At 25.6% G+C, this 12643-nt stretch overlaps 1 protein-coding gene across 1 annotated transcript in view; it reads right to left on the bottom strand.

The window, feature by feature from the left end:
• Nucleotides 1-845: 845 nt before the first annotated feature.
• Nucleotides 846-12643, bottom strand: part of LOC129968809 (kinesin-like protein KIF23) — a 34227-nt gene continuing 22429 nt past the window's right edge. Inside the window, exons 18-24 of the mRNA XM_056083072.1 lie at nt 12120-12229; nt 7870-7960; nt 6270-6415; nt 4223-4320; nt 1884-1929; nt 1196-1239; nt 846-1078 (exon numbers count right to left, since the gene is read on the bottom strand). Of these exons, the coding sequence (XP_055939047.1) occupies nt 1057-1078; nt 1196-1239; nt 1884-1929; nt 4223-4320; nt 6270-6415; nt 7870-7960; nt 12120-12229 (557 nt within the window). The 3' untranslated portion in view covers nt 846-1056. The remainder of the gene's footprint in view (nt 1079-1195; nt 1240-1883; nt 1930-4222; nt 4321-6269; nt 6416-7869; nt 7961-12119; nt 12230-12643) is intronic.

Genomic DNA, 12643 nt, shown 5'->3' on the forward strand with positions numbered 1-12643 from the left:
TACCTGGATTAACTTGATAACTTTATGAGATTAACTTTTTGATTTTGCACTTTATATTAGATTTAGTTCAATTTCAAAACCAATAAAAATAATTGTGAAATGATTTCCCATTAAATTATTAAGAAAGCTGATAATTACTTAATGTAATTATCAACTATTTAAGAAGATTACAGTGTCCTTGACCTTGTTTCGTGATACTGAGTCTTATAAAGTTGCATTCAAATGAAGACAAATATAATTCCCTGTTTAAAATCGCCTCAAATTTACCAAAATATTTGTTCTTAATATAATAATAATATGCATAAGATCAAAAAGCTCTTTCTAGAAGTTCATGAAAGTATTAAAATAATGAAATATTTAGGGCCAAAGTTCTCAGCATCTTTCATTACTATTGAGAAATCAGCAATATTTTTCAAAATCAGATTGTAAAAAAGAATTAGTTAAAAATTTAATAATTTTTTTTTCAGAAATAGATAATGTTTCAATTTTTTGAAAAAATTCATTTATCTACATTAGTATTTCCTTAAGCAGGCTTTTGGTCTTTTCATTAAAAACTGGGGGATGGGTCCTTGTAATTTCAATTCCTTGTTTCCCATTATTACTAACATTACTTTAATGTACTACCAATTGGTCTATTACTTATTTTCTGCAATAGGTATGTTGCACCTCAAGAATCTTTGAACAAACAGAATAATAATTTAATGTCAAAAATAAAGTATTATTCAATTAAGTAGAAAAAATAAAATTTCATATTCAGATATCGTAAATTTAAGTTTAAAAATAAAAAGATAAAAAGAAACATATTGTTTTTATCTATTTATTATAAAACTATGCATCAATTAAAATTCACAATTATACAAGTATTGATAAAATTAAAAATAAATTTTGATACATAACATCTAGCTATAAATGCCAACACGAAGCAAAATAATGTCCTTTTGGAAAATCAGGTCGCTGAAATGTTCTAGAAGTAAGTACCAAAACCACAAAATATATTTTCGAGGATGATATACATTCAAAGACCAAACATAATGAATAGTTGTATACAGAAGCACCTCAATTCGATCGCTTTTTCTTCCTAAATTAAACAAAGAGGAATATTGAATTAAATTTTTAAAAATGCAGGAAAAAACATAATTACCAAGTCATTTTTACTTAAATATCAGTTAATCAATTATTTATAATATATACTTACAGGATCTTGGACGGATATCCATGGCACTCAACTGAAACTGTGCACTAGAGGAAAAAAAAAATATATAAAAAATTTCAAAATATAAATGCTTTATACAAAAACATATCCTTTAATATCTTACCAATTATAAAAATTGATATATTTTTGGATTTAAGATCCCTCATTGCCTAAATATAAAGATAACATTTTATGAAAAAAAAAATTATTCTCTTAAATTCCAAAGCTATGCAATGAAAAGTTGATTCTATACAATATTAAGTTCATATCTGAGATTTTTTTTCAAAAAAGGACAGCACATTTGTTTTTATATCTTCTGATTGAAAAACATGGCAAAACTTGCATTGCATTAAATTAGATAATTGAATTATTAGTTAATTCTAAGAATATTAGTTTGATATTTATTTATTAATTGATCATTTTAGCATTTCATTTAAAGTAATACCAAGGTTGGAGCTCATAACTGAGAAACAAAATCATTGGACAAATATGACATCAGAGCTAACACTCCCTTGTTTAAATTTCTACAAGCAAAACTTCTGATATTGATTTCATGTAGATGACCAATGACAGAGATATGTTTAATTATTGTGCAGGATTTTTTTTAAAGCAAAAGTTTATTGGTTTAACCAGTGAAAGATTGCTACCATCAAGCTATAAAGTATGAGGAATTATTAAACAAATTACTCACTCTATCTTCAACTTCTCTAAGTGGTACACTGTCTCCACTCCTTTTCCTAAAAACGTGATGTAAAAATTAGAAAATTGTACATAAATGATAAAAAAAAAAATCATTTACACAAAAATATATCTCTTCATAATAATAGAGAAGATAAAAGATATCTGAACAATCATTTTCATGAAAAGTATTTTCTTTGAATTGCAAAATATTAATTAAATTTTTTGAAAAGTTCTTAATTACATTGAAAAAAAAATCTACTTCTTAAAGAACTAATGTCTAATAAATTTCAAGGGTACATATTCCAAATGGCTAAGAGCATGCAAATGATATTTTGCTTTTATGTATATTGTCATGGAAGGGGGGGGGGGAATGCAGTTTTTAGAAAATAATTTGGTTTATTTTTTAAAGAGAAATTGCCATATAAGGGGAACATGGCAGCATGCAGGGCCAAGTTGTAACTTTTTTTAAAGATGATAAATTACTAAATAAGTTAATCTTTTTTCTTAATTTTTTTTATTATATACACAGGTTTAGCCAGAATTTTTTCCACCTTGACGAGAAAGCTGGTACTGAAGAAATAAAGTAAACACATTTGCACTCTTGCTTTTAGATTATAGTAACTGAACAAAAGAACTGAAGTACATGCAGCTTCTGAAAAGTTTTAAGCTGATTATTTTTACATAATATTGCCATTAACTCTTTTTCCTTTCCGTTTTATTAATTAGTTTTATTTAAGCTCTTGATCTTCAGTCCAAATGCATTTAAACAATTTTAAAGTATGGAAAACCAAATAGAAATGAAAGATTTATTACATTTTTATTTTCAAAACTTTCAGCAAAAATTGTTTTATGCTAAATACAGTCAAAATTAAGGGTTGAAAATCATTTTTTAGCCTCTAACTTTTACGCAATTGCAGCTATCAAAAAACTTAAAGCGCAAAAATTATTTGTCATAATGAGACGTGAATTTGCTTATTTTGATTTATTTTTCTATCTTAAATTTTAAGGAAGTTATGAGGAAATGACAATTTCAACTCTCCCCATCATTTCCAATTTCCTTTTGAGCAAGATAGCCCATCAACGAACTTATCCAAGTTTTTACATTCCTTACAACATATCCCAAGCCAATTAAAAGCCAAACATTACAACAGCACTCTAGTTATCTTGTTAACAAAATAACATGGACAAAATGTCATATGCTATATACATAGACCTCTGAACAATGGATAGTTTGGGGGTTCTAGGATCCATGATCGGTGATGAACTGCAAAAATTTTCCCAGAGTCATATCATGAGAATCATTGCAACAGGTAATCTTTCTTTAAGGAATTTACCTAACTTTCTATTTTTAAATCAATGATTATTATATCTTGGCAAAGGAAAATATTATTATTATTATTATTATTTAAAAAAAAAAAACGTTATTACAGCAATAATTTGACATTCCATTTCAAAAGTTTTGAACATTTTTTTCCCTCCTATTTACCATAAAAAAAATGTATCTGGATATTAATACAATTCCAGCAGATTTACAGAAATTAATTCTAAAATAATGTGATTTCTTAACATTTCAATTTTTTCAATTCTTCTTTTAAATATATTTATAAAATATTTACTGATAAAATCAAGGAATATCATTAGAATGTTTGAATTTTTTACTAAAAATAAAATAACAAATAATATAGGATCTTAAAATTACTTAAAAATACATATGAAACATAGATATACTTTTTAATGAAATTAGTGGGCAATCAAAGATTTTAATTATTTCTTTTCCTTTATATGGAATTAATTCTAATAAATATAATAATGCACAGAAATTAGAATAACTAGCAATCACAGGGTTCAGTTGGCAGATCATCTCATTTAAGACTTGGTGGTCCGCGTTTCGAACTCCAGCCACTGTATTTTATCCAAAGACTGGAATTCTTTTATTTAAATTGTTATCTATTGTTTATCTAGGATCTAGAAGTTTCTAGATCTTTCTTAAATATTCAAATTGGAATTTTCAAGAATATTCTATATGTGTATAAAGGCTGAGTCCCATGAGTGATGGATAAATTCTCAGTCTCATCCTGTTGCAAGTTACTTTGTGTTAACAAATCTAATTGTTTGTTTAAACAAACACCTTAATTCTTTACATCTTCTGATATTATTTAGAACTATTAAATTATATTAAAAATAAGAAATCACAAAAATGTTGACTATTTTGTATAGTGAATGCCATTTTGATATGTATATATCACATTAGATAAAGCAAGAATTACAGCTTCCAACTTATTCTTAAAAGATCACAATCAAATTCCTCAAAGTAATTTATCCCAACTAAAAAAAACTGTAAAATTTCACCTTAAATTATAGGATGTAGGAGGCGATTCTTGTCTCAGTTTTTCAACATCATTGAAAACTACTTGAGCTCCTCCACCTGCTGAAGGAATCACATCACCCTATAAAGAGAACACTTGATTACAAAAATGTAGGTATTTCATTTTGAAGCAAAATTAGAGTCAATTTGAGATGACTAGCAATTTCGAATTGTGACCAGGTGACAAGGATAACACCTGAACTAGCATTCCTTTTCCAAATTTCAGTGACACAATAGCAAAAAATGTTTATCCAAGCAAATCTTTGATGAAGCTTTTTTTTGCCCCTAAGACAAGATCTTATTATTAGGCCATAGAAGGCTTCTAATTTGGAACTAATATGTTCAGATGATAAAAATGCTGTACTTGAAGTTGAATACATACACTTTCACGTTTTAATATCACATCAACATGGGCATGTTTGATCTTGAAGTTGAGAATTTAACATGAGGCTAACATTGTCCTTTATATCTTGTAAAACATTTGCTTTAAAGTTATAAAATTTAGCCTACAAACAGGCTGGTTAAATAATATAATATTTTAAATACATTTTCAAAAATGACCCATATCAAATTTATAATAAAAAATTAAATATTCAATTTAACACTGAATAAGCATTCTTAAATAATTTACTCTAAAATTTTGCTATGTCATCATTTAAAGTTTTTATTTCCATTATACATAAATGATTATTACCATTATACATAAATGTATTAGTCAAGAATCTGCATCCCACAATAATTAATAGTAAGTTTACATGACATAGTTTATGGTCTTAAAGTAAAACCCCATGAAAGTATATATGATTTAACAATAAGTACAGTAGACACGGTCATATTAAAGTATGTACTATAAAAGAAAACCTTGTGGGAATTTTTTTAAAGTAAGTTTTTGTAGATTTTTTTTTAAATGCAGATAGCTTTTCATTCATAATCAGTACAACAATAAAAAATTGAGATATTAAAGCATGTTTTCAAAGTGCTAAAAATTTTACAAATAAAAAAATTGAAAGTCCGAAAAAGGAAGATAGTTCCCTCCCCTAAATCCATATAATTATTTTATTATTACCCGTATAATTATTGAATCAAGTTTCAATAAATTTTCTATTTGCTTTCCTTCTAAAAAAAATTATTTATCTTTATCTTAAATATAATAATGGATCCAATTAAAAAAATTAATACCAAAAATTGAATGATCCTTATAAAACTGGTAGCCAAATATCAAACAGTTTCATCCATTAAAATATTATATTACATATACATCATTTTTGTATACACGTGAAACAATACTGAACCCTACCTGAAAGAAATTTTGCTCTATAGACAGTATATCCTTCCTAATCTTGATGTTATAATGAATTTTGATAAAAGAAAAATTAACTTTTATACTTAAATTGATATCAAGATGTCACTAACAGACAATTTTCTTCGTATTATAAGTGACAATAAATGGTATAACCTAATAAGATGATTTTTCCAATTTCAATGTTTATTTCAAAAGCTGATTATTCCTGTTCGCATATACACAGTATTACTCTGCTTTTACAATTTTCAAAAGACCAGAATATTAGTGGTATCAATAAGAGAGAGGGAGGAGGAAAGCACTTTCATTAATTACCACATAATATGAAAAAATCATATAATAAATATATGGCACACATTAAAAGCAAAAACTTAATTGCTTAATTAATGTATATTCTTAAAGTTCTAGGGATAAAATATCTTTAAGATTGTATATTTGATTAAATATTAAAAGAATTCTTTCGCTTAAAAAAAAATTTGTCATATCTTAAAGTTGACATATAAATATATTGAGTCCTTAAAGGAATTCAATAAAAATGGGAAATGCAGATTGCTGAAATAATTACATAGTTTCTCCAATTTAGAAACCGCTACTATTATCAATTTGATAGTGAACATAGAAATAACTTTAAGAGATCTGTTTGTTTTTATTTTAATAAATTTAAAGCAAAATAAATGAATAAATAATTTGTTACTCAAAGTGGTTTTGATATCATAAAAAATAAGGAATACCTTGTATAACTGAGTTTCCACTTCACCCTGCGAATCTTGTTCTTGATGTTGCAAAACATATTTTGAAACATCTGCACTTGTAACATCTTTTACATTCAGCTTACTTACTGATTTCTTCTTTTTCATTGTTGGCTGTAAAACTGTAGCTATAATGTCCCAAGAAAACCAATCAATATAAGAAATGTCATTTCTCTTTATTGAAATAATAACTATAGCATAGATTAAAATATTAAAAATGCACAATAAAGTATTAAAATATCATAAATATCTCTATTAACTCCTTGGATCTAAAAAGGAATTAATAATTTTGAAAACATAACTTTGAACTTTAAACAACACAATTTTAAGGGGGATAAATTAATTTTTGCCAAAATTAATTTAAATTCTGTCATCTAAAAACTTTTCTTTTTTCTTTTTTTATGAACTCTATCTATAGATGAATTAAACACTTTTGAAAGGAGCATGAAAGACAGAAAGAAAAAAAAAATGTTCAGGCACTTGAGGGATTAAATAATAAACTAAATGAAGATATAAAGCCACATTTATAAAAATATATAGATTATAAGTCAGTACATATTAAATACAAATATGTTTAAACAATTTTAAGGTCTCTAGAAGAGATTCTTTTTTTAAAAAATGTAGACAATATAAATAAAGAAATCAAAGTTGCATTAAATGTTTAAATGCATTTATACTATTAAGATATAGCTTGTACTATTGTAAACTAAAACTGACTGCTATAAACTCATGCACATTGCTATGCTCATATATACATCATATATATCAGAATGCCTTAAATATTATTTAAACCCAGCTGCAGTATTTATGTCATTGCCTACACTTATATATTCTGTATATAGGTAAGAAAATGAGAAATTAATGCTTTTACACCATACAGCTTTTATATTCAGCACTAAAGAAGTTTTGAGCTGCACAATTATAATTCATTATTAATTAAGATTTCAAACATCCTCATATTTGGTGTATGGATATATTATATATATATACTATGAAATAGATATATCATAAAGATTGCCTGGAACAAATGACATATAATTAGCCATTTGAGGAACAATGAGTTACTATATTCATATTGATTTTTTAAGAGATTAAATTGTATTTTAATTGACTAACAATGTTAAGAAAAGGAATGTAAAAGTATTTTGATGTCAGATAATAGGTCTATAGTTTAATATTTGATGCAATAATATATGCAGACACCTTAGTAAAAACTGCAAATAAAAACTCAGATAATGTTCAACAAAATTTTTCACAGACTGAAATACAAAGTATGTATTGAAAAATGCTAAGGAGCATAAAAATAAGCATACATTTGGTAATTTCTAAATCAATCTGTATTTGGTTATGGGTTTTTTTTCTCCCTGAAAATATTCTTGACTAGGCAATAATTTTATGGTCTACATTTATATCTGTTCTATTTCAGCAGCTTTGTTATTCAAATTTTCTGTGATAAGAAATCAAGTATTCAAAATCTAATATTTAGACTTTGAGTTTGATGATATGTCAGGGGAAAAAATCTGAACTCTAAATATAATGAATCTATATAATATGAACTCGATATAACTTTTTTAATACTTACTTAATGGAAGATTTTCTAGTGGTTTGTGTTCAATCCAGACACCTGAACTAGACTGAGATCTTCGGTGGCGGAGATTTGCAATGGCAACACTCTGATGAAATATTAAAGAAAATATTAATAAAGAAGTTGAACTCTCGTGGAGTACAACAAAATAATGCATGCAAAACACATAAAAATAGATAGGTATGCTAAAAAAAATGCATTTTGAAACAGAAATCAAACAAAAAAATAAGCAGTTTAAAGTTTTTAAAACTTTCTCAGCAACCAGGTGCTGATGGTAGATTTGTATTTCACATCTATTTCACTCCAAGTGTAAAATACTTATAATAACATAAATTTACTAGTTACAAATTATAAAATAAGAATAGAGAAGTATCATAATAAGAAAAAAAGCATAGAGAGCTACTTTTTCTCTCCTCCCTCTTAAGCTGAATGACTCATATTGCAACAGCACTTTAAAAATAAGAAGTACTACTAATAGCAAATACAATGCTCTCCCCCCTGAGTGGAAGGCACATTCTTTCACCCAAGTAGATTCTTTACTCTGATCATTATAGAATAGTGAGTCCCAAATAATAAGTATAACAATAACAAACTTACTTATCTGGGGACTTCTCATCTCCAAATCTTAAATGCTTGCCTCCCCCCCCCCTCCCATCACCACCACAAATGATTGGTTCTCAGAAAATGAGATTGTGTGTAATGAACTAGAATTAAATTTTTTTTGTAATTCTGAAGCTTTGGGCAGATAATCTTTTCTTTATTTTTACTGCACCAATTGTTTCCCAAGGATTAGGAAAACTAATATTGGATGCACTATATATATATATATAATGACTGTAGAAACCTTGTTGAACAAAACTTTATACAATATCCCCATAATGTTATTTGATGTTCTGAATGCCAGACAATATGTGAAGATATCATAGTAATGTTGTTGGACATTTTGAGCTAATTTGCAGTTTATTGGCATCATGGAAATCTATTATTAAGATTAAAAATTTGAAAATAGGTAACATTAAAGTTTCCTAAGCACTCAGTGTTAAGATAAATATTTCAGAATAATCAGTAAATATAGTGATAATAAGTTTTTTTTTTTTTTTTTTTTTTAATTTTTATCTATTGTTGAACTAACATAATCATTATAAAAGCAATAAACAATCATTTGTACTAAAGTAAATAACAATTTTAGAGGATTTCTATTGATAAAAATAGTTTTAAAAAAACTATTGGTTTGTATTGGCCTTTTCTATATCACATGGATGTGAATTAAATAAGATTAAAACTATTTGTAAAAACTGAGCATTTTTGATATTTTTGTGCTTCATTTTTATTACAATCTGATCTTGATACTAAAGAAACTTTTATATTCTACCTAAAAATTCTTGTTTTGTAATTAATTTACTAAGATATTAATGTCAACATCTTTTTTTATATATATATAAAACATTTACAAAATGATTTTCAAATAATGTAATCAATCCTGTCCTCATTTACACTTCCATACAAAATTTCACTTTCTTATTCAGATATTTTCTTACTATTAAAATAAGTTTCAAACATCTGAAAAAATCTTGAAAAATAAGGTTTTTAAAATATTATCTGTCTAAAATGTCTTGAGTGTCAGAGTATCTAAAACAACAAAAATAAATAAAATATCTATAAAGTCTAAAGAAGTAAAGTGTCTTTAATATTCCTTATAAATTGAAAATGTCTATTTTTTTCTTTTCCCCCTCACAAGATAAATATTTTTCAACTTACTTTAACTTTCAAGCATATTGAATAAGAGCCCTGAAGAAAACGTTGGAGGTGAACTTTCGTTAAGGATTTAGTCGAAGTTTTTGATGACGGATTCAGACACGATTCTGAAATTTTCACTATTTCTGGCTTTCTTTTAATTGATTTAACAGAAAAACATTCTCCAAATGAGGAAATTGAATTCTTAGATTCAGTGCATCTAGAGAGCTTCAAGAAAAATTTAAGAGATTTACCTCATACAGAAAATAGACAATACCAGTGGTTCCCAAACCGTAGACTAAAGTTTTCAGATAGCACCTATATATTTTATGGAAAGATCCTTAAATATTTTTTTTAACTTTATGTGAATGCCTTAAAGTTCAATTTTTATAAGAATGTAGCAGATCTCAAAATTTCTAATTCCTACAGTAATATATACTATTTAGAATTTTTTTTTATTTACTTATTTATACATGGAAAATAAGGTAGAATGCAAATATGAATTTGGAAAAGGAAGATAATAATAATTATATATTTTTTAAATTTATGCAAATGAAAAAGATTTGAGAACCACTGCAATGTGTTCAAGTTATTTATAAATAAATTTTCAAACTATCCAAAATTTAAGTTTTAGTTCTTTATTTTGGCAAAATAAATATTTTTTGAAAAGCCAACATTTTTTTTCCCAACATCAACTTTAAAGTATGATGAGCAATGCTATAATAATGAATATACCTCATGATTAAAATGTACTTTTCAACACAATTTAAGAATTATTTTTTTAAACAAAAGTTATTATAGCATTGTGTCATTGGTATTGGTAAAGATTTGGAATTTCTTTACACACATTTTTTCACTGAAGTATATGGTTTAGATTGCTTAGTAAGATTCTTTAGAATAATAGATTTGCATGATCCCAAGAAGCTGCTGAATCCAAAACAAGAATAATGAGGATTCTAAGAAAACAAAGTGTTTGAAATAAATTAAAATTTATTTTAACCTAAAATACTTTTAAAATTTACATTTTAAAATTTTAGCAATTTTAAAAGGAAAAAAATGTATGAAATAAGTTTTTAAAATGATAAATTTATCTCTACTAATTATAAAGGTATGTTGTGTATGCATGTGTTGGTGTTTTACAGACTAGATCGTTTGACCTAGAACTACCAAATTTGACATGTGTACACTTTTGTGGGTAAAAATGCACACCTTGAAATAATTCTTAATTTTTTTTTTAATAAATTAAAAATTAAATAGAATTTTGGCCTTTTTACAAGCATTTTCTGTTTCATAAAAAAGAATTTTACAAATTATCTTTTTATTGATACCAATTCAATATTTGTGCATTTCCTGGATTTTGGTAATTTTTTAAAAATACCTTTTTTGTTTAATTTTCAAAAACAGATTATATTGTTAATCTGAGATTCAAACCCATTTCATTATTTCACCAAACACATGATTCTCTTTGATAGTTGAAAGTTAAAGAAAAAGGATTTTGTTTAATAACTATGTATTCATGCAAAACATTCAACAGATGTATGTGATGATATACAAAGTGAATTAAAAGAATTTGCAACACTGTGAAAGTTAAATGAACCAGACATTTACATTTTTAATTGCAATATGAGTAATGGAAATTTTCTCCATTAGTAAAATTCATGTACACAATAAATATACATCAAATAAGACATGGCTTTAATGTCTGTCAAATAAGACATGACTTTAATGTTTAGCAGAATTATGATCATGAAGGTAGATCTAAATGACTAATTTGAAATTAAATATAATCAATATTCCCGGAAAACCAGCTAGTCCCTAGAGGTGATGTTTTATAGTATATATAAAATTATATTGCTATTTCCTTTATTTTTAACTTTAATTAAGTATCAATTAAAACTGACATTCTGAGAAATTTTCTAACTGTGTGTGTGAAAAGGATGAGGAAAACACAACAAAGTTCATAAAGGTATTAATTATGTAGAGAAAATTTATTTAGTAGATATGATGTAGAAATATTTGCATTTTATACTAGATTTTATTTTTATTATTACTCTTCAAAAATTTAGATTTTACTGAAATTTATTCTGAATGGTGAAGAAGGAAATTATTTCTTGGATGCATTAATGGTACAATGAAAATTAAAATGAAGAATAAATAGAAAATTCTTGACGTTTACCAAGAATTCACTCTCAGTAATCCTATGCAAAAATTTTCTCTTTTACAATCCTATGTAAAAATGTCGTTTATATATGTCTGAACTTCTTTTAGAGTTTTTTTAAATACATAAGACTTCTATAAACAGCAATTTATAGTGCAACAATTAATTAGGTCTTGTTACACTAAATATGTCTTGCATAATAGCTAATAAATATATTGCAATCAATGCAAAAATTTTCAAACAAAAAAAAATATTTATCAACTTAAAAGAGCTTGCAAACACATTTTAATTTTGTTCATTAAACAGTTCTCAAAAAAGGATATAAGAAAACAAAAATTTAATAAAAAGGACAAACCCGTTGTGATGAACTTGGAGGTTTGTTTTCTTTAGCAAAAAGATCATCAAATTCATTTTTTGAAGCCTGTTGACTGGATTGAGGAGTATTGTGTCTGGTTGAACGGAAATCTGTAAAATCAAAATAAATCAGATGTGTATGTACAAAAATTTTAAAAAGTATTCTAACAAAATAGTTTTGTAGACTGAAATTTAAAAAAAAAATCATTTAAAAACTTAAATTGCCTTGGTCAACAATTGAGAGATTAAAAAAAATACTGGGTAATTTTTAAAAAATTTTATCTATTTTTTATTATTATTATTATTATTATTTATATATAGGTTTGTATAATGTACAAAAAGCTTCGTGAAATTAAACAACTTTCTGCACTCCTATATTTAGTTCATTTATAAACATCTTGCTGGGAAAGTTTAATATCTATTACATGAGTTTTATTTTTTTAATATAAAAAATAATGTAAAAGCTTGGATATCAACAAGATAATACTTACTTTAGCTTAAAAGGGAAAATAATTATTTATATAT

Source organism: Argiope bruennichi, chromosome 5 (assembly GCF_947563725.1).
Source record: "Argiope bruennichi chromosome 5, qqArgBrue1.1, whole genome shotgun sequence".
Taxonomy (NCBI): domain Eukaryota; kingdom Metazoa; phylum Arthropoda; class Arachnida; order Araneae; family Araneidae; genus Argiope; species Argiope bruennichi.